Source organism: Dreissena polymorpha, chromosome 4, assembly GCF_020536995.1.
Source record: "Dreissena polymorpha isolate Duluth1 chromosome 4, UMN_Dpol_1.0, whole genome shotgun sequence".
NCBI classification, from domain to species: domain Eukaryota; kingdom Metazoa; phylum Mollusca; class Bivalvia; order Myida; family Dreissenidae; genus Dreissena; species Dreissena polymorpha.
This window is the reverse complement of record NC_068358.1, coordinates 81,884,260-81,908,850: the sequence shown is the minus strand read 5'-3', so window position 1 is coordinate 81,908,850 and position 24,591 is coordinate 81,884,260. Positions and strand designations below refer to the sequence as shown.

Sequence of the window (24,591 nt, the reverse complement as noted above, 5' to 3'; positions counted from 1 at the left end):
CAAAATCAATAGGGGTCATCTGCGAGTCATGATCAATGTACCTATGAAGTTTCATGATCCTAGGCCCAAGGGTTCTCGAGTTATCGTCTGACAACCACCTGGTGGACGGACAGACCGACCGACAGACCGATCAACATGAGCAAAGCAATATACCCCCTCTTCTTCGAAGGGGGGCATAATAATAGCTTCTGAAAAGATATACAATATCAAACACAAATATAACAGGTAATAACCAATACAGTTTAAGATAACAAAGATGCAAATCCAAACACCTTATGGGAAATAATTAAAGGCAAGATACTTAACACAACAATAAGATGCACGTCATTTAAAACAAGAGGGCCGTTAGGCCCTAAGGCGCTCACCTGAGAGCAAAAGGAACTAGACTATTCTGGACAAATGCAAGCTGATTCATGAAGATTAGACCAAAAAAGTGACTTTCAACATGTTTTTTTTATATTTGACCTAGTGACCTAGTTTTTAAGCTCATATGACCCAGTTTTCAGTGGGACAAAATAATGTTTTGACCAAGTTTCATGGCCAATAAATGAGGCTAATATAGCTTCAACAAGTTTTCACTTAAGCCATATAAGGACAACTGCCCCCCCCCCCCGGCGGCAATATTTTTCAACAAATCCTGACCATTTTCAAACTCAGCTGAGCTATTGTTAGAACAAATGTTCTGATCAAGCTTCATAAAGATTGGATAATTAGTGTGACTTCTAGTGTTAACATTAAGAAATAGCCATATAAGGAAAAATGCCACGCCCCCTTGCGGCCATGTTTTTAAACGGACCTCAACCATTTTCGATCTGAGCCCAGATATCATTAGTACAAATATTCTGACCAAGTTTCATAGGCATTGGACCACAAATGTGACTTCTAGCATTATAACAAGGTTTTACTATAGCCATGTAAGGAAAACTGGCCCGCCCCCTGGCAGCCATGTTTTTCAACAGACCAGAACCATTTTCAAACTCATCCGAGATATGGTCTGAAGAAATGTTCTGACTAAGTTTCATGAAGATTGGACAATAAATGTGACTTCTAGAGTGTTAAAAAGGTTTTACTATACACTAAAGCTATATAAGGAAAACTGTCACGACCACTGGCGGCCATTTTTTTCAGTCAACTGGAACCATTTTCGAACTCGTTTAAGATTTTATTGGGAAACATGTTCTGACGGACTAAAAATGTGACTTCGAGAGTGTTAACAAGGTTTTACTGTAGCCATTTAAGGAAAAACTGCCACGCCACCTGGCAGCCATGTTTTTCAACCAACCGGAACTATATTCGAACTCGTCCAAGATATCATTAGAACAAATGTTCTGACTAAGTTTCATGAAGATTGGACAATAAATTTTTACTAGAGCCATAATAGGAAAACTGCCCCGCCCCCTGGCGGCCATGTTTTTCTTCTAACCGGAACCATTTTTAAACTTGTCAAAGATTTTATTGGGACACATGTTCCGACCAAGTTTCATGATGATTGAACAAAAAATGTAACTTCTAGAGTCTTAACAAGGTTTTACAATAGCCATATTAGGAAAACTGCCACGCCCCCTGACATCCAGGTTTTTCAACAACAAGAAGCATTTTCGAACTCATCCAGGATATTAATGGGACACATGTTCTGACCAAGTTTCATGAAGATTGGACAATAAATGTGACCTCTAAAGTGTTAACAAGGTAAATGTTGACGCTGCACAACAGACGACGCACAAAAGGCGATCACAAAAGACCACCATGAGCACGTTGTGCTCAGGTAAGCTAAAAAAAAAAGAAACACACAAACTTGAAAAGGAAGCCATAAGTCATTGAAGCACTTGAAAAACAGGTGCATAAAAGAAACACAAATGATACCATCTCCATTGAAGAAGGAAATTCTTACAAACAAAAATTATAATAGAAGGAATTTATCACACACACCTCAATGGCATAATACTTCGAGCACGGGCACATCATGTTGAACACAATGAAAACAATACAAAATACTGTGCAAACATTTTAAAACGTAGAAGCAAACACAAAACTATACACAGACCTAGTAGTTAATGGCAAAGACATAACAAATAAAAGTCAAATAATAGAAGAAGCCTATTTTTCGAAACACTTTAAACGAAATAATGTCGAAAATAACAACCTCTGTTAAATAACACATCATGCTTTAAAGGAAGAGGAATAACAAGTTTGTGAAGGATTACAAACTGAATATGAATATTGTGCAAATAATAGAACAAGCCTATTTTTTGAAACACTATAAACGAAAGAATGGCGAAAATAACACCCTCTGTAAAAAAACACATCATGCTTTAAATGAAGAGGAAAAAGAAGTATGTGACGGATTACTAACTGAATATGAATGTGGACTAGCTCTTAAAGAAATGCAAAATAACAAACGTTCGGGATCTGATAACATCACTAACAAGTGTTATAAAATATTTTGGAACGATATTCAAACACATTTAACTAATTCACTAAATTATTCATTCATTTAAAATTGGTGGTCTTACCACGCGGAAAGCAAAGTGTTAATGATAATGAAATGTTTAAAAAATGGTATCAAGATCAATTTAAATGAAGGCATGCAGGGCATAGTTACCAATACCATTGTAATAAATGAACAAGTACGTAGATCAATTTAATGAACAGAATGTATCAACAACCTGTAGGACATGGAAGGTTATTGTTTTTAACGTCAAAGCGTAATATAATTTTGCATAATTTAGTATTAACAAATAATCTAGCTCTACAAAATGATTTTAAAATGTTAGAAACAAGAAAAGTGGCATGTATTTCTCCTCCTTTTGTATGAATATTAACATATGTACTCTAAATGTTAAAGGGCTAAATAACAAAGACAAACACACTTAAATTTTCAAATGGTTAGACGAAAAAAGTCTTTTACAGGAAAATCACATCACACGTACCTTCGCACAAACATTGAAAAGTGCATGGGACGGAGATATTTATCTTAGCGGACAACATACAAATAAACAAGGCATCACTTTACTGATCAAAAGTAATACAGGAATAACAGTGGATAACTTGAAAGAAATAATAATTGGCAGACAAGCAAGTATAGATATAACAAGCAAATTTGTTGAATTGATATCCCCCGCCAATATGCTGCTGGACACTAAAGTGTTTTATTTGACACTCAAAAAAGCATTTTTTTCAAGATAAAAAGGGCCATAACTCCATTATTAACAGATAATGTACAATGCCATTTGGCGTGCATTATTATCTTATCAATATATATACTCATACCAAGTATCAATGAAATCCGCCAAAGCACTTCCAAGATATGGCTGCCGACACACAAACAAATGCATTTTTTCAAGATACAAAGGGCCATAACTCCATTATTAACAGATGGTGTACAATGCCATTTGGTGTGCATTATCCTCTTATCCATATATATACTCATACCAAGTTTCAATGAAAACCGCCAAAGCACTTCCAAGATATGGCTCCGGACACAAAAGTACCTATAGTAAAAAGCATTTTTTCAAGATAATAAGGGCCATAACTCTGTTTTTAACAGATAGATGGTATTCAATGCCATTTGGCGTGCAACGTCCTCTTATGCATATATACACTCATACCAAGTTTCTATGAAATCTGCCGAAGCACTTCCAAGATATGGCTCCGAACACAAAAGTGCCTGTAGTAAAAAGCATTTTTTCAAGATACAAAGGGCCATAACTCTGTTTTTAACAGATGGTGTATGATTCCATTTGGCGTGCATCATCCTGTTATGCATATATATAGACACATACCAAGTTTCAATGAAATCCGCCAAAGCACTTCCAAGATATGGCTCCGGACACAAAAGTGCCTATAGTAAAAAGTATTTTTTCAAGATGCAAAGGGCCATAACTCTGTTTTTAACAGATGGTGTACAATGCCATATGGCGTGCATCATCCTCTTATGCATATATATACTCATACCAAGTTTCAATGAAATCCGCCAAAGCACTTCCAAGATATGTCTCCAAACACAAAAGTGCCGGCCGGACGGACAGCTGGACGGACGGACAACGCCAAAACAATATCCCTCCGCCTCTGGCGCGGGATAATAATACACGAAACACAATTAACATTAATAAACGTTTACGGCCTGAATACAGATGAATCCAAATTTTATGAAACATTACATTCCAATACAATAAATAATAAAGATAAAAACATTTTAGTTGGAGGTGATATCAATATTGTTCTTAACGCATAATTAGAGATAAAAATAATGGAAATCTTTATACTCACTCCAAAAATAGGAACATTTTGAATAACATAGTTGAAAACTACAATTTGATGGCATAATACTTTGTGCACGGGCACAGCATGTTGAACACAATGAAAACAATACAAAATACTTTGCAAACAATGAAAAAATTACAAACGAACAAAAAACTAGACAGAAACTAGTAGTTGATGGCAAAGACATTGCTTTATAATAATAAGCTAAAAATGGGGGTCACCAGTGAAAACGAAAAGTTCCCGCTTTACAATCAAGGTTACCCCCCCCCCCTTTTCCAGAAAAGCCATACTGAATTTGAGATTTTTATATGTGAGCATTAAGATGAGCTAAATGTTCAAAAATTATTATAAAAAGATAAAAAAAGTGGAAAAGCCTATAATAAACCCATAAACATACATACATCTCATATATCATGTGTGAGATGGAACCTACTCAGTGCAGTAAGATTTGCTAACCTTGTTTGAAATAGCACGTGAAATGCGTTCTTCTATAAATAAGACTTGAAAATGTTACAGGGAAATAAGAACATTAATAATTAAGTAACAAGGCACATATAATCATTCAATCAAACGCGTTTAAAGAAAAATAGATTTATCAATGTATCAATGCTAGTGTTTTTCCCAGGAGGGCAATGGCGCATTACTTTCAAAAAGGGCATTTTAGCGCGCAGTTTAGGCAAAAAAGGGCAAAAACGTTCCATGTTATTTGCTCCACGAAGCAGTTGTGGAAAAAATAACATATAAACAAGCACATTTAATGGTAATAGATGTATTTAACTTACTATGATTTATATTAATATATTTACCTTGCAATGAACATTTAAGTTCCATGCTGTTTCAATAAACTGTACAGCACGACAAACATAATAAAGCAATATATGCATATGAATCTGATTATACACAGATCCACTAACATATAAATGAAACCATGTTTGTCTTATCCCATTTTCTAACAATAATCTCGACAGATGTTTAAAATAACATTGCGAGTAAATTGATCTCTAACAATATGCAAACACTCGTTTCCGTGACATACATCCACCGAGTAGATTACAAATAAATAAATTATGTTGTTGCTATCTAAAACATTTTTATGCATCGTTGATTATCACAGACATTTCATTTATTCCTTCTTAATGTATAATCTCCATCGTTAGTTCGATCGTTTACGACGTTATTTGCCATTTTTGCCGAGTCACAATTTAATTCTGTATAGTCCGCCATGTTGATAAAATGTCAAATGATGTAAGCGACAGGTGCGCATAGCAACGTTAAATCGTATAGGCGATTAGTATTTTGTTAAATTGGTATACGTCTCGGTAATTATTTCAATAATTAGATCTAATTATCTTAAAGACGAAATCGATAAAGAATAAATTTGTTTGTGAATTTAAAAGTAATTATGCGTAAAAAAATATGTTTTGATATAACTGAATAATGCATGCAAAGCACAATTGCCACAAGAATAACATCGAGTTTTTCATCAAATGTCTCCGAAGTAATGATTATATCGTGGAGGAGTACACATTGCCGAGCGAAAAGTGCGCTTGGTATAACATAGCCTCCGGCATTATCGATTGATACTGACACGGGGTTTTTCACGCATGACTAATTCACAGCTTTGGGGCAGCCAGTAAGACCTAATCGAGCACTGTTATAGATTAAATCTGCTCCATTAAATATAGTCGATTAGACGTTGACGCCTCTCGAGTAAATCAAGCACAGTCGGAGCGTCACAGACAATCAAGGAAGCTGATTTTGCGGACCAAGTTAGATCGTAAGGCAAATTTCGTGGCGAAATTTGCCTTTGAAAAAAAGGGCGCGTGGCGAAATTTGCCTTTAAAAAGGGCAGCGTGGCGATCCGGGAGGGCGGCGTGGCTTTTCGCCACGCTAAAATGGCCTGGGAAAAACACTAAATGCCTAGTGATACTAGTGATATTAAACATTAAACTTATTATGACAAACAAAACAAATACACGACTGTCGTGGTAGTTCTTTGAAGAACTTCGACTGGTTGGAATAAGTGTCTCCAAAAGACGCTTGGAGTTGGTGACCCTGGGCTGACCGTCAAAGTTATTCATTATAAAAATGCTCTTGAGACCATCGTGTTCAAAGATCATTTTAAGATGCATAAGGTCGAGTCCAGAGCCAGCTATAATGTTTATGTTGTGGCAGCATTGAACACATGACTGTAAACAAGAACACTCAGTGACTGCAAGTTCCTAGCTTTTTTACGGGTTGAATTTGAGTCCATAATCTGTCTGGTTTCATTTTCCTCCTGCACAGGTAATCAGCATACAATGTATCACTGAAATGTTGAAGTTGATATTTGACTAGTACATGTAGTTATATTCAGACAGGTTCATAAGATCATCAATAAGTTTCAGTCGAACAAAATTATGCACAATTGCAAATTGTGTGTGAATAATTTTAACCATTTGTATTTATTAAAACAAAAATATTTGGTCTTTTCTTATTAATTTGGCTTCAATAAGCCTTCTCAAAGTTGTTTCTATAAATTGACAACATTTTCTTCAAGTTATTTAACAAAATAATTATATACAGATGTCAAATACACAAGCACTTGTATAGGAGTAAGAACTGATATTAGTGTTTCATGAGAAGTGTGAAATGATCCATTATGATATGCGTCATCGTTTTTATTTATTCAGACATTCACGACATAGCATGTCATTACTAGTATTTTATATGATAAACCCCTTTAAACTGGATTAATAAGTAAGTGTAAACACCACATATCCAGTAGGGATAATACATGTATTTGGTATTAACATTTGGATGAAGAATGTATATATATAGATGATCACACAAAAAGTATATCATTTTCAGAATAGTAATTTTTGTATTTGGGACATAATATACTTTTTTGTTGTTTGTTTGAGGAAAACATCAATACTCGGTCATAAAATTCAAATATGCTGTCCTTGATTTCCATGCATTTACAACACAACTTTTCGGCTAGATTGAACTTTACTGGTACGCAGTTGTTTACCACTATCGACAAAGCGGGGGTTTGGGGGCGGTAGCCCCCGATACTAAGGAAATATAAAGGATAATAAGGTGTTGCGTAAGTTATGTGTTAAGGGTTAGGGTACGCTGTTTGATGTTAAGTGTTGCGTACCGGTAAAGTTCAATTGTCCCACTTTTTCCTTACATGGCACGTTTTCTTTTTCAAAATATAAGCAAATATGAGCCTAATTATGTGGTAAAAATCACTGACAGGGTGCACTTTTCCTACAAAATCTTTTTTACTCCAATTATGAATAATGAAACTGTTATACTTGAAAAAAATCTATGTACCTTCCTGTTCCGAGCTTTGTGTTGATAGCAAAACATGAAACATGGCATTCCTTTCTTGAAAAGTTGAAGACTCTTCTTTACGTGATGGGTTTTTCCGTACGATAACCCGTTCACATGGCTACAGTCATCACACAAGCATAAATCCACTTTATCCCCTTTTACTTCTCACCAACAATATAAAATGTTGTAAGTGACACGGGTTCTAAACGTTATTCTTCACAGTGGTCAAAATTTTCAACCGTTTGACATCGTATTTCCAGGAATCTTTTTTTTCCCATAAATATCAACACTGCCATGCATTAGTTGACGTTTATCATTAACTCCAGTCACATTAATATGAACAATAATAACACTTTTATTAATCGTTCTCTTTCAATATAGCAAATTGCTTTTTCTTTAAACGACCAATCTGTCGATACAATGTCGGCCATATTTGTTGTCATTGTATTTGGCGGATCCTACATTTAGTATTTCATAGCGTATTTATAGAATATTCGTAGTTTTCTGCACATTCCCGGATAACGTTCGGATTGACGGATATGTTCGAAAGAAGGAGATATTGCACGAAGTTCATTAGAGTGCTAATACCTTAAAAAATGTATCAGAAAAGATCTTCTTACTGTCTCCTTACACTCGTATATTTTCGGCCTTGACCGTCAAGTTAGGAACTTATTCTCGCATGAATATGCAAACAATAATAAAAACTATGCCGTACCCAATGCTTAGGAATTTTGCTTCAATAATATTTTTTTACACGTTTTATGACACTGTCATATTATATAGTGATGTTCTGTATTCACAATGCGGGTTATTGAGAACTTCTTTGCAGGGACCTATTTGTTTGTATAGGTCCCTCTTCTTTGATAGCGCACGAATGACCGCCAAGTGGTAAATTGGACTTTTCCAAATTCATTCATTCGTGGTTGTTTTGGCAGCCAGCCAAGTCAGCTCATCTAAAAAAAACGTGTTGAATTCTATGGCCTAGGGGCTTCGCCCCAGGCCAAAAACAAATAACATTTTGCGCCAAATTTGACTTACGCGGTTTTTGAAGAACAGCGACGTCATGCTCTTTCAAACACATATGCAGTTGTAAAGCTTGTTCATATACGCAAATCAGAATTAAGATCAGGATTCAATAAAAAAAAAATAAGAAAAAAGAATAAATAAAAAAAAATTCAGGTACTTCACTTACTGTGGATGAGCCAAACTTCATGTTGTAGTTGTATGCCTGAGAACCAGCTGTGAAGACATGGTCAGTCTTGGTTCCGGCTTGTGGGTTCTCCTTTAGCAATATTAATGTAATGTCACCTTAAAAAGTTATGCTAGAAAATGAAAATGAAAGAAAGAACATTTCTTGACATGGTTATTTATTTAAACCTTTAAGTCGGGCTAAGTTAGAATGACTGACAACTGACAATTCACAATTCATAATAAAATGAGACATTGTATAGAGTAAAGAGTTCTAACACGTTGGCAAATATACATCTTACTGTACTAGAAAATCTTCTTCAAGACAGTCCGAGAGCTCGAAATATTTAAAATAATTGACAAAATGTCTAATGTGTTCTTCAGTAGAAATCCGCAAGATTGAGTGGTCAATATAATGCCTACCTGCGCGCCTCTAATGACGTTGTGTTCGGCCTCGAGAAGCAGTCTGTACTCAGGCCCTTTCCACAATCGGGACTCCTCGGACAATTCCGCCATAACGGCGATCGTCTCTCGGGTGTATTTGGTGGAAGGATATGTCTAACGCCTCTAGGCGGAAGATATTACACCGAAAATATAGTTCGGGTTACACACCATTAAATTTGCACTAAATTAACTGATAATGTAGATATATAGAAGGACCAATATCTCTGAGGAGTAATATAATAGAATATTTGTTTCTGTTATTGTTAAACATTAGTTGTCATTACATACAAAATATTCAAATGTTAATTAAATGTTTAGAAAGCCAATTAGTTGTTTCTTGAAGTGTAAACAACACAATTATTCAAACTTAAAGAACCAGTATTTCTTAAATTGCATTAATTATCGGTACAACAATGCGGATGTTCTGCAGGGCGACAAACTTTGAGATTTAATCCATATGTTTAGGTTCTATACCATAAACAATCGTACAACACTGTACAGTGGTACGGGGAAAACTCTTCAGTGTAATATAAGAAATAGTAAAATCCACTTAGATCCCCCCCAAAAAAAACAACAACATTATAGTGACAAGCCAGGCAGTCACAAACTGTATACAGACAAAAGCCATATGGCTCTCAGTGGGGTTTACTATTACCAGTATTGAGACACCTTAAGGGTTTCGCAGGATGGAATAAGTGGAGAGCTTGATTGAATTTGAAAAACAATTCTTTCTGTGCATTTGATGATGGCAACCAAACAGTACTTCTGGCAGATATTTTTTATATTTTAGCCATGGCAACTTAATTCCAGATGCTGTTATTCTGGCCAGGCAGATACTCTTTAGCTGGGCAACCAAAACACTAAATATGGTCAGCTGTGCAGGCAGCAATTGTAAATAGAAGTGGCGTGGCAGAGGCCGACGCGTATCCCAATGCCGCATGTTTGACCCAGTAAGCATTTTAATGAACCTCGTGGTGAATATAATGAATCAGCCCTGTTTTAGCCTTAAGTGTAAATTGGTTATTCCAATACTGTGGAGACACCATTACAACCTATAAACAAATTAAGAATACAGTTTTGTATGCCCCCGGTAGGGTGGCATATAGTTTTTGAACTGTCCGTCAGTCTGTCCGTCTGAAAATTTTAACATTGCCCTAACTTTTGCAATATTGAAGATAGCAACTTGATATTTGGCATGCATGTTCATCTCAAATAACTGCACATTTTGAGTGGTGAAAGGTCAAGGTCATCCTTAAAGGTCAAATATATGGCTATAAAGCGGCGCAATAAGGGGTATTGTGTTTCTGACAAACACATCTCTTGTTTTTAATTGAAAAACCAAAAACATTGTTGGAATTTGACTTATTTAAGGCATCGTGTATACATTTTAAAACTCAATTTTTCACAATATGAAACAACTTTTTTAAAAGGCACCAATAAAAGCTCCTCCATCCCCTATGCACCCTAAACCAAAATCAGTTTTTTATAAGATTATCCTTCAAAATGGGCAAAAGTCCGGGGCAATACTGTCAAAATGCCCTTTTACAACTCTTGTGACATGCAGCTGTAGTCTATTTTCTCTGTATTTTTTTTACAGCGAAACACATAATGGCATCATCATAGATGTATAGCTCAGAATTCATTTTATACTATATAAATATGTTATGTGGTCTTATTTATACAAAATAACCTGGATATTTATGAAAAAACACCATCTCCCTGTAAAGAGAGATGGCATTTGTTCGCCATAAACATTTATATATTCAGTAAATTGTAAGCAACAAACATAAAAAATTCAGTCCCCCAGTCATCGAGTTTTTAAAGAGTTCAACTTTGCTTAAGTAATAATGCATCAATGTTGATTCTAACAAAAAAGGGTAGTCATTTATGCCTAAACCGTTCTGCTTTTCAGAAGCAAGGACGTCAAACACAAACTTAAAACCATTTATAGTCTTAATTATTAAACAAGAGGGCCATGATGGCCCTGTATCGCTCCACTGCTGAAAAAAAGGCTGAAACAAGTATTCTCGGCATGTGCAAATACTTAAATATAGGCCCTATTTAAGCACAGGTACACTTTTGTGACCCCCCCTGGGCTGGGTCACATGTAACCCCAGGGGCATAATTTGAGCAGACTTTGTAGAGGACTACTATATCTCACTACATACAAAATGTGGTAGCCCTAGGTCCTAGAGTCAAGGACAAGAATATTTTAAAAGTTTTCACAAAATAAGCAAGATATAAGCATATATAATGTTCATTTTTGTGACCCGGTGGTAAGGGTCAAATTTGACCCAAAGGGCATTATTTGAACAAACTCGGTAGAGGACTATAAGATGCTACTGCATACCAAATTTGGTAGCCATAGTCGAATGGTTTTCGACAAGAAGATTTTTAAAGATATCACAAAATAGATGCTTTATAAGCGTTAATTCAATTTTGTGACCCCTCGGGGCAGGGTCCAAGTTGACCCCAGAGGCATTATTTGAACAAATTTGGTAGAGGTTTATTTTAGATGTCACTACATACCAAATTTGGTAGCCCTAAGCCCAATGGTTATGGACAAGATTTTTTGAAGTTTTCACAAAATAGGCCTTATATAAGCATATGTTCAATTTTGTGACCCCCGGGGCAGAGTCAAATTTGACCCCAGGGGCATAATTTGAACAAATTTGGTAGAGGACTATTAGATGTCTCTACATACAAATTTTAATGGCCCTAGGCTCAATGGTTATGGACAATAAGATTTTGAAAGTTTTCACAAAATAGGCCTTATATAAGCAAATTTTCAATTTTGTGACCCCTAGGGCAGGGTCAAATTTGACCCCAGGGGCATAATTTGAACAAATTTGAAAGAGGTTCACCCCAGGAACATTCCTGAGAAATTTCATCAGAATTGGACCTGTAGTTTAGGAGAAGATGTTTATAGGAAAAGTTAACGCGCGGACGGACGCACGCGCGACGAACACAGGACTATGACATAAGCCCCGTTTGTCTTTGACCAGTGGAGCCTAAAAGATATTCGGCGTATATCCTGATTTTGTAATATAGTACGAAAAATAACAATTTTATTTGATTCTGTAGTAGAAACAAAGAAGAAACCTTTTCTTTTCAAAGTAAAAGTTTTTTTTTGTTTTGTTTTTTTACATTTTTTTTACATTTTTTTTTATTCAATATAGTTCATCCAATGTATACATGTATATGATCATACAACAAAGTGATTGTACAAAGCAATAAAGTTCAGACATGTTTTACAAGATATGCTAATATATATACTTTTTTTGGTTTCCTTAAGATTAAAAAAAACAAACAAACAAAAAACTGGGTTAATATGTTTTTTCTTTGGTTGTTTGTGATAGGTGTTGTTTTTTTTTAAAGACAAAAGAAAAGAACAGTTATGAAAAATGATGAGTTGTATAAAGTGGGAAGAAAGCATAATGCATTTGTTTTTTGTTGTATTTTCACAATGATCTTATAAGATTGAAAAAAAATATATGCAAATATTTTAGAAAGATAAACTAACATTAGAGCAAAATGTATATAAGTGGACAAACATTATGAGAATTTTATCAGATTCCATTTTTGTTCAAAGATTTGTAATGTGTCATTACTGAGGACTATTTCTTTCTCAATCTGGATTTTTAGTTTAAGACTATGGAAAAACACAATTAAAATTTGGTACTTGTTTTTTGTACTTCATGTTAAAGATAAAAGATGTTTAAAGGAAAAGTTAACGTGCACACGGATGCACGCTCACACAGCAAACACAGGACCATGACATAAGCCCTGCTGGTCTTTGGCCAGTGGAGCTAAAAAGATATTCGGCGTATATCCTGATTTTGTAATATCGTACGAAAAATAACGTTTTTATTTGATTCTGTAGAAGAAACAAAGAAGAACCCTTTTCTTTTTAAAGTAAAAGTTTTATAATTATGATTAATTGCCAGGACGTAATTATGGGCTTTTGTTTTTGACATCTGATATCTTGTGAACCTAATAATGGTGCCCTAATACGAATGATACATAACATGAAGTAAGTTTGTGTGAGATAGAGAAAATTATAAAAAAACAATGAAAATTTTATTTGCATATTAAATACAACACACTTTGACAACAAAAAGTATTGTTTGTATAATCAATATGAACATAATCTAAGTTGCTGCTAATATGGGATCCCCACCAGGATTTGAACCTGGATTTCCTCTCCATATAGAAAGGTGTGTTTGCTTACACTATAAGGATGTTCCAATTAACAGCAATAATATTGGTTACAATTATTTCTGTCAACTATATTAATTGTTTAATTAAGTCTTGACACAAAATGTGTAAATAAACGTTTTAAGCTTTTTAAAAACAATTTATTCTGCATCAATTTTTTAAGGCAACTGTCACATTGATAATGACATGTATCATAAGGGCTCGCCTTTAAAGCTACTCTGGATCAGGAACTCATGTTTTTCCACAAGCACTGAACCTGAAATCAAAAAAAGATTATTTAAAACCACTTTTTTGTTATAGAAACAATTAAATGTTGTTTTTTTCAATAGATTATTGATCCCCATAAAAATCTGGACACATAACCCAACAACTTGTTGAAAATGTGTTTGCTTATTTACATCTGTGAGTACATGTGTTGGTACTTGTGACAGTGAGGCGGTAAGAAACTGCAACAACTAAATCGAAACAAATATTCAAATAACTACAATGGTATGTTTCTTATGCTAGCAATTAAGTAGCAAATAATGAGAATAACTAAATATGACATTTTGGGCTGCACTAACTATTAAGATCTACATAATGTTCAATGAACTTTATATACAAACAGGGCCGAGTTGCAACATTTTACAAGATAAAACGTTTGATTACTTGTACAGTAAGAAATAACACTTTTTAATTGATGTAACATGCATCAAAATAATCCCAAATAGTTTAAACAAAAAACACAGAAATATTAATTGACTAGATAGAAGATTGACATGAACAGACAGTAAAATAGAGTTTTGGAATGGTCATGTTCATCAGATCATGTACAAAAATAGTAACAAAATTGGGACAATCGTAGCTCTACACAGTTTCCAACTAGTATTTTCAGTGTAAAAGAAACAGATAAAGAAAAAAAGATGTATACAGAACATATGCTTGGAAAGTTCTGGGATTATTTCATCAAGATTTCTTCAAGAAAGTATAATGTGCTAAAAAAGTTTAGCTTAATAAAAAACACACTTAACAATATATATATAATGTTACAGATATTCACATATAAACATTGGGGACGATTGAACTTTACCGGTACGCAACACTTAACATCAAACAGTGTACCCTAATCCTAACCCTTAACACCTAACACATACCAACTAACACAACACCTTATAATCGTTTTATCATATATATTTCCTTAGTATCGGGGGCTACCGCCCCCAAACCCTTGCTTTGTCGAAAGTGGTAAACAACTGCGTACCGGTAAAGTTCAATCTAGCCAAACATTGTTACTGAACTCAACAGAAAACACTTTAAAAGTTTCAATGACTTAACATATCATTGTTGAAAACAAGGGGCGCTTGCTGCACTGGTAACAACACAATTATATAAGGCGATAATTTGCTCATAAAATGTCCATAATCAAAAATTAGGTAAACATTGTGGGCAGTCAATCGTTTGGCATATGGGTGTTTGAACTAAAATGCATCCGATAAACAAAATGGCAGCAAAAGCTATTGATGCTATGTACATTGAAAACCCGCAGAACTAGATATAATAAGCGCTTGGTGAAATCTACAATTAATTATGCTCACCATCTTGGTATTCTTGAAATAAAAAGTTCTTCAGCAAGCGTCGATTCTTTCTTGTGTCTGATGCGCAATACACAACTGATTGCTTATTATGCCACTTGAAGTGATTAATAGTAATAACACATTTAATTAATATATCAGTGAACTAAATCTTGCAATAGACTAACACTTGTATAAATTATTACATTTTTTGACTTGATAAATTGACATGTATAACTATGCTGTTTACAAATTTAGATAAGAGTGGGTCTCACTAAACACTGCAAAGACACACACAGTCTAGCAAAGGCTACAAAGACAAGTAAAGTCAGATCAAAACACAAATAAGTTAACCAGTGTATCCTTTATTCAATAAATTTAAGACTATTAGGGGAATATATTTAGGAGGAACAAAGATTTTAACATAAATAATTGTTTTTATTTGGTCTACAGTAGATATAATTCCAGGCAAGTTATAACAAAGGCAATCCTTGAGTTACAGTGGGTTTATTGGACTTTGCAGCATGTGTTTGACTTTGTGTACCTTTGCTACACTTTGTGTGTTTTTGTAGTGTTTAGTGTGAGCGTTACGGCATGTAAACAATAGCTTTTTTTAATTTTAGAGACCTGTGATTAATGCTTTAATGCTTCTTAAACTATGGAAAAACGTTTTGGTGTAATGTTTAGAGAATGTTTTTAATCATGTTTTTAATTTATTGTAATTAACATGTACATATTCTTTACAATATATTCATATTTCTGCTCAAATGATATGCATCCATTGTTCACAGTGATTTTTGTATTATTAGCTAATGTACAATTCGGATGTAATCATTTGGGACCTACTGACGGGAATTTTTATGTGAATTTTACTGGTCATGATTTAAGGTAAACTAAGGTCAAAAGTAAGGTTAAACAGCTACGCTGAAAAAAAGAAAGGAAGTCTTCCTTAACTGGGCTCAATCCACTGATCCTTGGAGTAAAAGTCAAGCGCTTAAACCAATGGGCCATCAGTGCTTCCATAGTCAGTGGTTTATTTTATACTTTATATAAGCATTCCTTGAAATATCACACAATCAAACAATAAAAAAAGAACTCTCCCAAATTATTTGTGTCATTAATTGCAATATTGATAAATGTAAACATTCGATCTAAAAAGCTCCAATAAAAAACAAGATTAAAATTAAATAAAATAAAAAAGTAACCCTCAACTTGGCTTCAACCATTGACCCCTGGAATAAAAGTCTACCGCTTAGACCACTCGGCCTTCCATGTGTATACAATGAGTGATGTATTTTATACTTTATGTAAGCAATCCTTGTGGTGTCACAAATTATAACGAAAACAGTCAATTTAAAGGTGCCAATTAAAAATCAAGAATAGAATTAAAATAAGGAAAAAAAAGTAGCCCTCATCAGGGCTAGAACCACTGACCCCTAGAGTCCTGGATTTAAGGTCTACCATTTAGACTACTCAAACATCCGTGCTTATTGAATGAAGGGTGTATTTTATACTATAAATAAGCAATCTTCATAGCTTCACAAAATATAAGGACAACAACAGGTTTCTCCAAATTATTCAATCGCTTTGCGTTGCAACGCTTTATAATTTTCAGGCTTTTAAATCGTCAAAAGATGCATATAATGGCTATTTTAGAGCATAGTAAATGTTCAGTATTACTGTTTCCTTGCAAATATCATAACTAAAACCAAAATATGCGAATCTGAAACATTGTTTTTAAATTTTCTCAATTTACCAAAACGTGAAAATTTAAAATTAACTTAATGCCATAGTCCAAATAATTAGACGTAATCTACCGATGTATACATGTATCGACCTCATATTTATAGGATAGCTGAAATTATTCGCGTTCAGAATAAATCTGAGCCAATAGTCTGCCAAAGCAGAAATCATCAAAAGACTCTATTGGCGTTATTGCGGCAATTTATATTGCTTACATGAACTTGATGAAGTACTCAATGTCAATACTGGAAACTTTCCATTTAAACAAGTGTAATTATATTGTGGGAATTCACAGATTTACATTTAATATTATTTAAAGAATGTAATCTTGAAATAGACGAGCTACAAACAACACGTTTTACTGTTTCTTCTTTACGTCAGGTTTGAAACCGTGGGGCCGCCATCTTGTTTCCCAAAGTAGTTCCAAATCCAATATGACGGCCGCCTTCGTACATCAGAGAGACGGTGTGGTGTAGCCCACTGTCCGATGCGTTCAGATTGGCCCTTTCCACTGGCAGTAGGCCCGGGCCTCGTGGTAGTTCACTTCCGCAGGCCAGGACCACGGCATGTCTAAATTGTCCCACATCGCGCGGTATCTGCGTAGCAAAACGACATTAACTCATATCATATAACAATTCTCGTTGATTGTTAAATGGCTACGCACGCGACGTCGTGGGTTTACAAGTAGGTTATGTTTTATAATTTGTTTCTTCCTTCGTGTATTAACCCATTTATGCCTGGTTGACTCTCCCATCCTTCCAAATTGGATCAATTTATTTCCAAAATTAGGGATGTCTAGTATATTTATTTCTATATTTAGAATATTTCTTACATAAATTCCTTTAAGAAAACAGCGCAGACCTTGATGAGACGCCGCATCATGCGGCGTCTCATCTGGATCTACGCTGTTTGCCAAGGCCCTTATTCAAGACGCTATGCATAAATGGGTTAATGTATCATAAATACATATGCGTGGTTCGTTTTTTGTTTGTTGTTGTTGTTTGTCTTGATCTTATGTGTGTATAGAGAAATTTCTATTGTATTTTCCTTCTTGTACGTAAGAATGACACTTAATGTATACTATAGCTATGGGTCGCTCACTTGTAATTGGCGTCTGTCGCTGTCTCGCCCACGCCGCCCTCTGGGAGGCTACAGTGGCTGTATTCAGCCAGATCCGTCCCACAGCCACTCTTACAGCCTACATCAAGAACACAGCATTACAAGTAAGTGTACATTTAATCCTATGTTCCTGGAGTCCAATTATGTAACGGCCAATTGTTACCGTATTTTTATGCAATTTTTAGTTTAGTTGTTTTTTAGGCCAAGTATAAGATTGAAGATAAATATGTCTTCTTTTGAAATCGGAATAAATATATTTCATGCAACTTCTCAGAAAATCCCATTCACCCAAATGCAAGAATCTTCGAAAAACACGGTTTCGGCAGTAATATTTCGACAAAAGCACAGTTCTTTCATGAACGCACAATAGACTTTCTATTGCGAAGCGATGTTCGATTATCTAATTTATAAAAATACTGGGTACGAATAGAAAATAAACACTGCTTCAATCATGAAAATGCACTTACTGGTATTTGTAAATGCACACTTTACAAACTTTCAACATTAACCCATTTATGCCTAGCGTCAAGAAAAAGGCCCTTCACAAACAGCGTAGACCCAGATGAGACGCGTCTCATCAGGGTCTGAGCTGTTTGCTTAAAGGAATTTGTGTTAGAAATATTATAGAAATAAATTTACTAGACATCCATAAGTTTGGAAATAAATTGATCCAATTTAGAAGGATGGGAGAGTCCACTAGGCATAAATGGGTTAATATCTCGCGCGTTCTTGTCCTAACAGCATGCATTTCCCCACTCACCACTGTTGCACACCCAGAACATAGGATGTTTAGACTCCCGGAAGCTCCTCCAGTGCCAACCCTCGTCCGTCCAGAGCTCCGGGCGGTTGTAACCGCCAGCCCGTATGAAGTCCAGGAAGACGCCATTAGTCACCAGGAACTTTGAGGCCTCAAACGCTGGCACGCTGGTGAATGCGAAGTAAAGGAAAGAGGTTAACAAATGGACACATTTGAAATACACTCATCTTTTGGTTGCGGTTACGTGATGTATTTTGTATTAACTTCCAGCTAAAATCATCAATAATGACATCTAAGTTTTTCGAACATTGGATCGTCTTATGTAACTAAGGGACACAACTACATGTAGTTGTTCATAAATGTTTTGAGCTTTAACCCATTAATGTTGAGTGGACTCTCCCATCCTCCTAAATTGGATCAATTTATTTCCAAAATTAGGAATGTCTAGTGTATTTATTTCTATAATTAGAATATTTCTTACAGAAATTTCTGTAAGCCAACACCGCAGACCCTGATGAGACGCCGCATCATGCGGCGTCTCATCTGGGTCTACGCTGTTTGCCAAGGCTTTTTTCTAGACGCTAGGCATAAATGGGTTAAAGGGGCCTTTTCACAGATTTTGGCATTTTTTTTAACTTATTCATTAAATGCTTTATATTGATAAATGTAAACATTGGATCGTAAAAGCTCCAGTAAAAAATCAAGAAAAAAATTTAAAAAAGGAAAAGAACATTGCCCGGAGCAGGTTTCGAACCAGTGACCCCTAGAGTCCTGCCAGAGTCCTGAAGTAAAAACGCTTTAGCCTACTGAGCTATTCCGCCGAGTACACATACTTGACGTATTTTATACCTTATATAAACAATCTTCGTAGTTTCACAAAATTTAACGACAAAACAGAACTCTCCAAATTATTAAATCGTTTCGCGTTGCAACGCTTTATAATTTTTAGGTTTCTAAATCGTCAAAAGATGCATATAATGGCTATATTAGAGCATGGTTAATGTTCAGTATTACTGTTTCCTCACAAATATCATAACTAAAACGAAAACTTACGAATCTGAAACAACTTTTTTCACTTTTGTCAATTTACCAAAGCGTGAAAAGATCCCTTTAATAAGTACATTACAACAGATCCAAACGACCCGGAGTGTCAACAGCTGGGAGTTTGCTAATTATAATTAGTGACGCAACGAGTTTTATAAGCGATCCATATAAATGGCGTGTACACTCCAGAGTTAAAATAGTCTCACAAAATTATTGTATTTCTACAGAGGTATACTTGCAGTTATTCAGTCAAGGGTTAGGACGACCATAACATAGCTTTAGCACCTTAACGTGGTTTAAGCGTAAAAATAGTAGATTAACAGTGGCATTGCTGCGATTAACTGCGACATTGCGTTGCAGCAAGGCAAGCCAGAGGAATCTTATATACAGTGCAAAAAAAAATTTGCACGTGCCTAAAGGATTGGTCATTTAAAGCACGTTTACCAAAACGTGATCCTTTTGTTGCTGGTCTTATGTAAAACTTAAGTGTATCACCGTGTCCCAAATAGTAACATTTCGTTTTACGTAAATGTCATTACGTAAAAAAACATAATCAAATTGGCATTGCGTCATACAATCCCACCGTAACAAAACAAATGCACGATATTTGGATTTGTACCAGAGCCTTTAAGTTTCTGTTGTATAACGATCAACGGGCTATTACTGCAGATTGCGGCGTAGCAATAAAAAAAACAGATTTAAAGCAGAGCACTCAACAAACTCACTAGCAAGTCACGTGACCATATTCATTGTCCCAACCATATGACGGAAAATCTGTGGGCTTTCCGAACGTCACTTCCTGTCCGTTGACACGCAACATCTGGTTTGTCTGTGGTAAGCTTTCTAGAATATTGAGATAGGAATAAAAGTTGTCGTTCACACAAGTTTGCATAATTAGACATTTGCTGTGACTAATGCAATATAGTGTTAACAAGTCTGATGGTTTTAACGGTAAGAAGTACAGAAGTTTAATAGCTGGCTTCTGTTCCATCAAGTTGCCATGATTGAAAGATTATATGAGCCGCGTCATGCGAAACTAGGGCTTATGCTACGTGCGACCAAAGTCGCTGCAGACCAGGCTGTGCATGGGCGCAATCTGGTCAGGAGCGTTCCTGTGACCTATAAAGTCGCGCAAGGTTACTTTGTCTTATTAGATGACAGGGAAGCTCCTGACCGCATTGCGATAATGTGCATGCTTGTCGTGGACTTCACTGCTCTCGTGTTATGTAATACCCCTCTTCGTGCGACACTGCTTTTAAGTTTTAATTGAGTTGAAACAATTGGACAAGTAGCTTAACAATAACTGGAGCGTGTTGAGAAATCGCGGATGCTTATTTATTACTTCCTATTGTATTGGTGATAAAAATGTTATTTTTAATGTAGAATTTGGTATTCTGGACAAAATCCCAAATAAATAATATCAGTAAGTGAGTTGTCAGTAAATTTTACCTGTTTGCTCTGGCGCATAATTCCAGCCGTCAGGTCTGTTGACTAATCCAATCGGTAGTTGACGAATTAGAACGGAAGAAGTTTCCAGGTGGATTCTTTCATGCTCAAACCCCATCAAAAGAGCCCACTTTATATTAGAACAGGTAAAATAAAATACTACCAGAATATAAGCAAGTGAAATAAATTACAACCAGAATATAAACAATCTCTTTAAATCCCAATATTTTATATAAATGTAGATTGGAAAAAAACATTTTTGCTAGCATTCGATGAGCCTTTCCACGTTTTGGTAAATTGACAAAATTCTAAAAAGAAATGCTTCAGATTCGCAAATTTTCGTTGTAGTTATGATATTTGTGAGGAAACAGAATAATTGAACATTTACCATGCTAAAACATATCCATTATATGCATCTTTTGACGATTTAAAAACCTGAAAATTATAAAGCGTTGCAACTCAAAACGATTGAATAATTTGAAGAGTTCTGTTGTTGTCGTTATATTTTGGGATACTATGAGGATTGCTTATATTAAGCATAAAATACCTCAATCATGGTATGAGCACAGATGGCCGAGCGGTCTAAGCGACAGACTTTTACTCCAGGGTTCAATGGTTCGAACCCAGTTGAGGGTTACTTTTTATCTTTCTTTAATTTTATTATTGTTTTTTTTTACTGGAGCTTTTTAGATCCGGTGCTTACATTTATCAATATAAAGCATTTTAATTACAAACTTCAATACATGCCAAAATTTGTTAAAAGGCCCCTTTAAAATTAAGATATTAATAGGACATTGTTAAAACGAATTCTTTGATGATATTTTCTGGACTGAGGCATCGCCATTTCTTACCCAGGGGCTTTTCATGTTGATAGGCAGGTCGAGAGGCGTGTCACGTATAATATCGCGGATAACCTCGCGCACCTTCCGGCGGTACTCGACGACCTCCCCGACACGCGGCCACTTATAGGAGCCGCCCATCCTGTAGTTCTCCTGCAACACGCATGCGTGCGGAACAATAGGTAACTCCGGATGTGAGTTGTTTGTTCGGTAGAAAAAGTGAATTCGTGTTAAGGCTAAAAACTTAACTACTTTGATCCAAAGTTGTGTTTTTAGTTTTGTATAGTGTACAGAAAAGTTATTCACGGCACTGAAGTTGATAACTTGCAAGTACAAGAAATTCATCAGCGTATATTCTTTAATACCAGACACCTTTGTCCATTACTCGTTTAAAACAGCACTGTATCAAATATTAAAACGACGTTGTGCGTAAGGAAATGAAGGCTTATGTGTTTTATGCATCACTTATGTACGGTAAAATGACCTGAATGTATCAGAACTTCGCTTACTGTGTCGTCCCATGACATTTCGTCCACTCCTGTTTCGAACATCTTTTCAAATTCAAAATTGATCCGCCCCTAAAAGAAACAAAAGTGGTTCATCGTTTAACTTCGTCAATCAAAACTTGACAGGAAAACAAACCACAACTTTATCATGAGTGCAATTTGCCTATTTGAATATACATCACTAACTAACCTTGTTTCATATGAAACAAAAACGTCTCAAGCGCCTGCAAACAACACGATTAAACCATCGAGCCCTTAGCCGCAATTAAACATGAATGTAACCGGGTACCTTAAGCAGGCCGGCCAGCGCCAGTTTGTTGACGTAGACGACGGCAGTGTGGCCGTAGTAGAAGATGAGCGACAGGCGGAGACGGTCCGGACACTTGTAGAACACGCTCTCATCTAGAACAGTAAAATGTCCAAGCAACGTTCAAATACGCAAATCAATACGCAATCCAATAAGCAGATATATGCACCACTCTCGAACATGTAAAGTCCGAAAATAACACACTGGCGTTCCGCTAATTTAATTTCAAGCTTTAATTCTGGTATGTTAAGAAAACTAAGCTTTTAAGTGTGCGTATCCATGTAAAAATACCTTTTTACAACAGTTGATAAAAATCGTTAATAATTGTATATACCCTTTTAAGAGAAAAATAAATAAATAAAACTGCGTCGTCTATACTAAAACATCCATACGATTTTCTGGAATAAATTTATGGATCCTGGTCCTGATTGTCACAAATGTTTGACCTCATGTAACTGATTGTTATTAACATTAAGGCCGTGCTCTGTGAAAAGGGAGTTAAATATATTGATGCGGAAAGTGTCGTCTCATATTAGCCTGTGCAGTACGCACAGGCTAATCAGGGAAGACACTTTCCGCTTAAACTGGATTTTTGCTTAGATGAGACTCTTTAAACGAAAATCATACTAAAAGCGGACAGTGTCGTCCCTTATTAGCCTGTGCGGACTGCACAGGCTAAACTGGGACAAAAGTTAACGACATATATTAAACCAAGCACGGCCCAATTATGGACTCAGGTAATCTTCATACCTTTTAGGGCAGTATATAGACTCTCGTTCAGATTATAGCTATTTGTTCGCTGCCTGAATGATATTGCTTTTGTGTAGTTGCTTCGACATATATTATATCTTGCGTTTCAATGCATAGTATTAGTCGGTAGATAACCTAAGCAATAACAATTTTGCAGAATGCACACATCAATTTTGCAGAATGCACACATGATGTTCTTATTCTGGCTAGAATATTGCTATATGTTTCGTTACTGAGGCGTCAGTTATATACCTACAGACATACCGCTGTAACACTTAAAGCTACAAAACTTACCCCGTTTCAATCACTGTTATATCCGAATGTCACGTTTTAATTATTAAACATTCATATAAAATCTATAACCAGGACCTACAAATTTCACCTACCGTTCGCAGCGGATTCTCAACAAGTAATGAAAACCAATCTTCTTCTTCTTCATTATTTTTTAACGAGTGCACCGGGATTGTCTCCCATATGGCCATCGCCCCCCAGAAAGACGTGTTAGTTGGTTACGGGGGATAGTGCAAGATACAGGAGACACCCCGTTCCAGAGGTGATCCTGGGTCTTTTAGTGTCCGGTGTATAGCACCTAGTACACTGCACCTCGATTTTACGTCTCATGCGAAAGACGACTTAGTAGGTTAGGTGCAGCGGGGGGATCGAACCAGCGATCTTCGGATTGTGAAGCAAGTGTGTTACCACTAGACCACGGTCCCGCTACATGAAAACCAACAGACGACGTTCACCTTTTGTATGTCACACCTCCATCTACGGAGCGATCTCATTGGTCAGACATTGGGGGTTGTGTAATCAGCTGTAAACAAAGACCGCACAGTCGGTCTGGAGTTGAAACAATCGTGCAACGTGATTTATGTGAACTACTACAGAATATTGTTTTATAACATCTTTTTGAATTGATCCTTTACATTGAGTGAGATTCGAGGAGTTCTTAAACTTAGTTGTAATTGGAGTGAACTCTACTCATATTACACGTTACCTAGATTGACTCTCGAATGAGCAATCATTTTAAAAAAAATTCATGACATTGATGTTCTAATATTTAACCGGTATTCAGTATTTTTCCGTAAGGCGTGAA

The 24,591-nt window shown here is 35.7% G+C and overlaps 1 protein-coding gene across 1 annotated transcript in view; it reads right to left on the bottom strand.

Moving 5' to 3' along the window:
- Positions 1 to 23,934, bottom strand: part of LOC127878546 (uncharacterized) — a 31,774-nt gene extending 7,840 nt beyond the window's left edge. The window contains exons 1-11 of the mRNA XM_052425077.1: positions 23,916 to 23,934; positions 22,728 to 22,840; positions 22,442 to 22,510; positions 21,945 to 22,085; positions 21,097 to 21,223; positions 20,373 to 20,490; positions 18,607 to 18,770; positions 17,829 to 17,925; positions 17,240 to 17,323; positions 9,196 to 9,259; positions 8,777 to 8,866 (exon numbers count right to left, since the gene is read on the bottom strand). Of these exons, the coding sequence (XP_052281037.1) occupies positions 8,777 to 8,866; positions 9,196 to 9,259; positions 17,240 to 17,323; positions 17,829 to 17,925; positions 18,607 to 18,770; positions 20,373 to 20,490; positions 21,097 to 21,223; positions 21,945 to 22,085; positions 22,442 to 22,510; positions 22,728 to 22,840; positions 23,916 to 23,934 (1,086 nt within the window). The remainder of the gene's footprint in view (positions 1 to 8,776; positions 8,867 to 9,195; positions 9,260 to 17,239; positions 17,324 to 17,828; positions 17,926 to 18,606; positions 18,771 to 20,372; positions 20,491 to 21,096; positions 21,224 to 21,944; positions 22,086 to 22,441; positions 22,511 to 22,727; positions 22,841 to 23,915) is intronic.
- Positions 23,935 to 24,591: the final 657 nt, after the last annotated feature.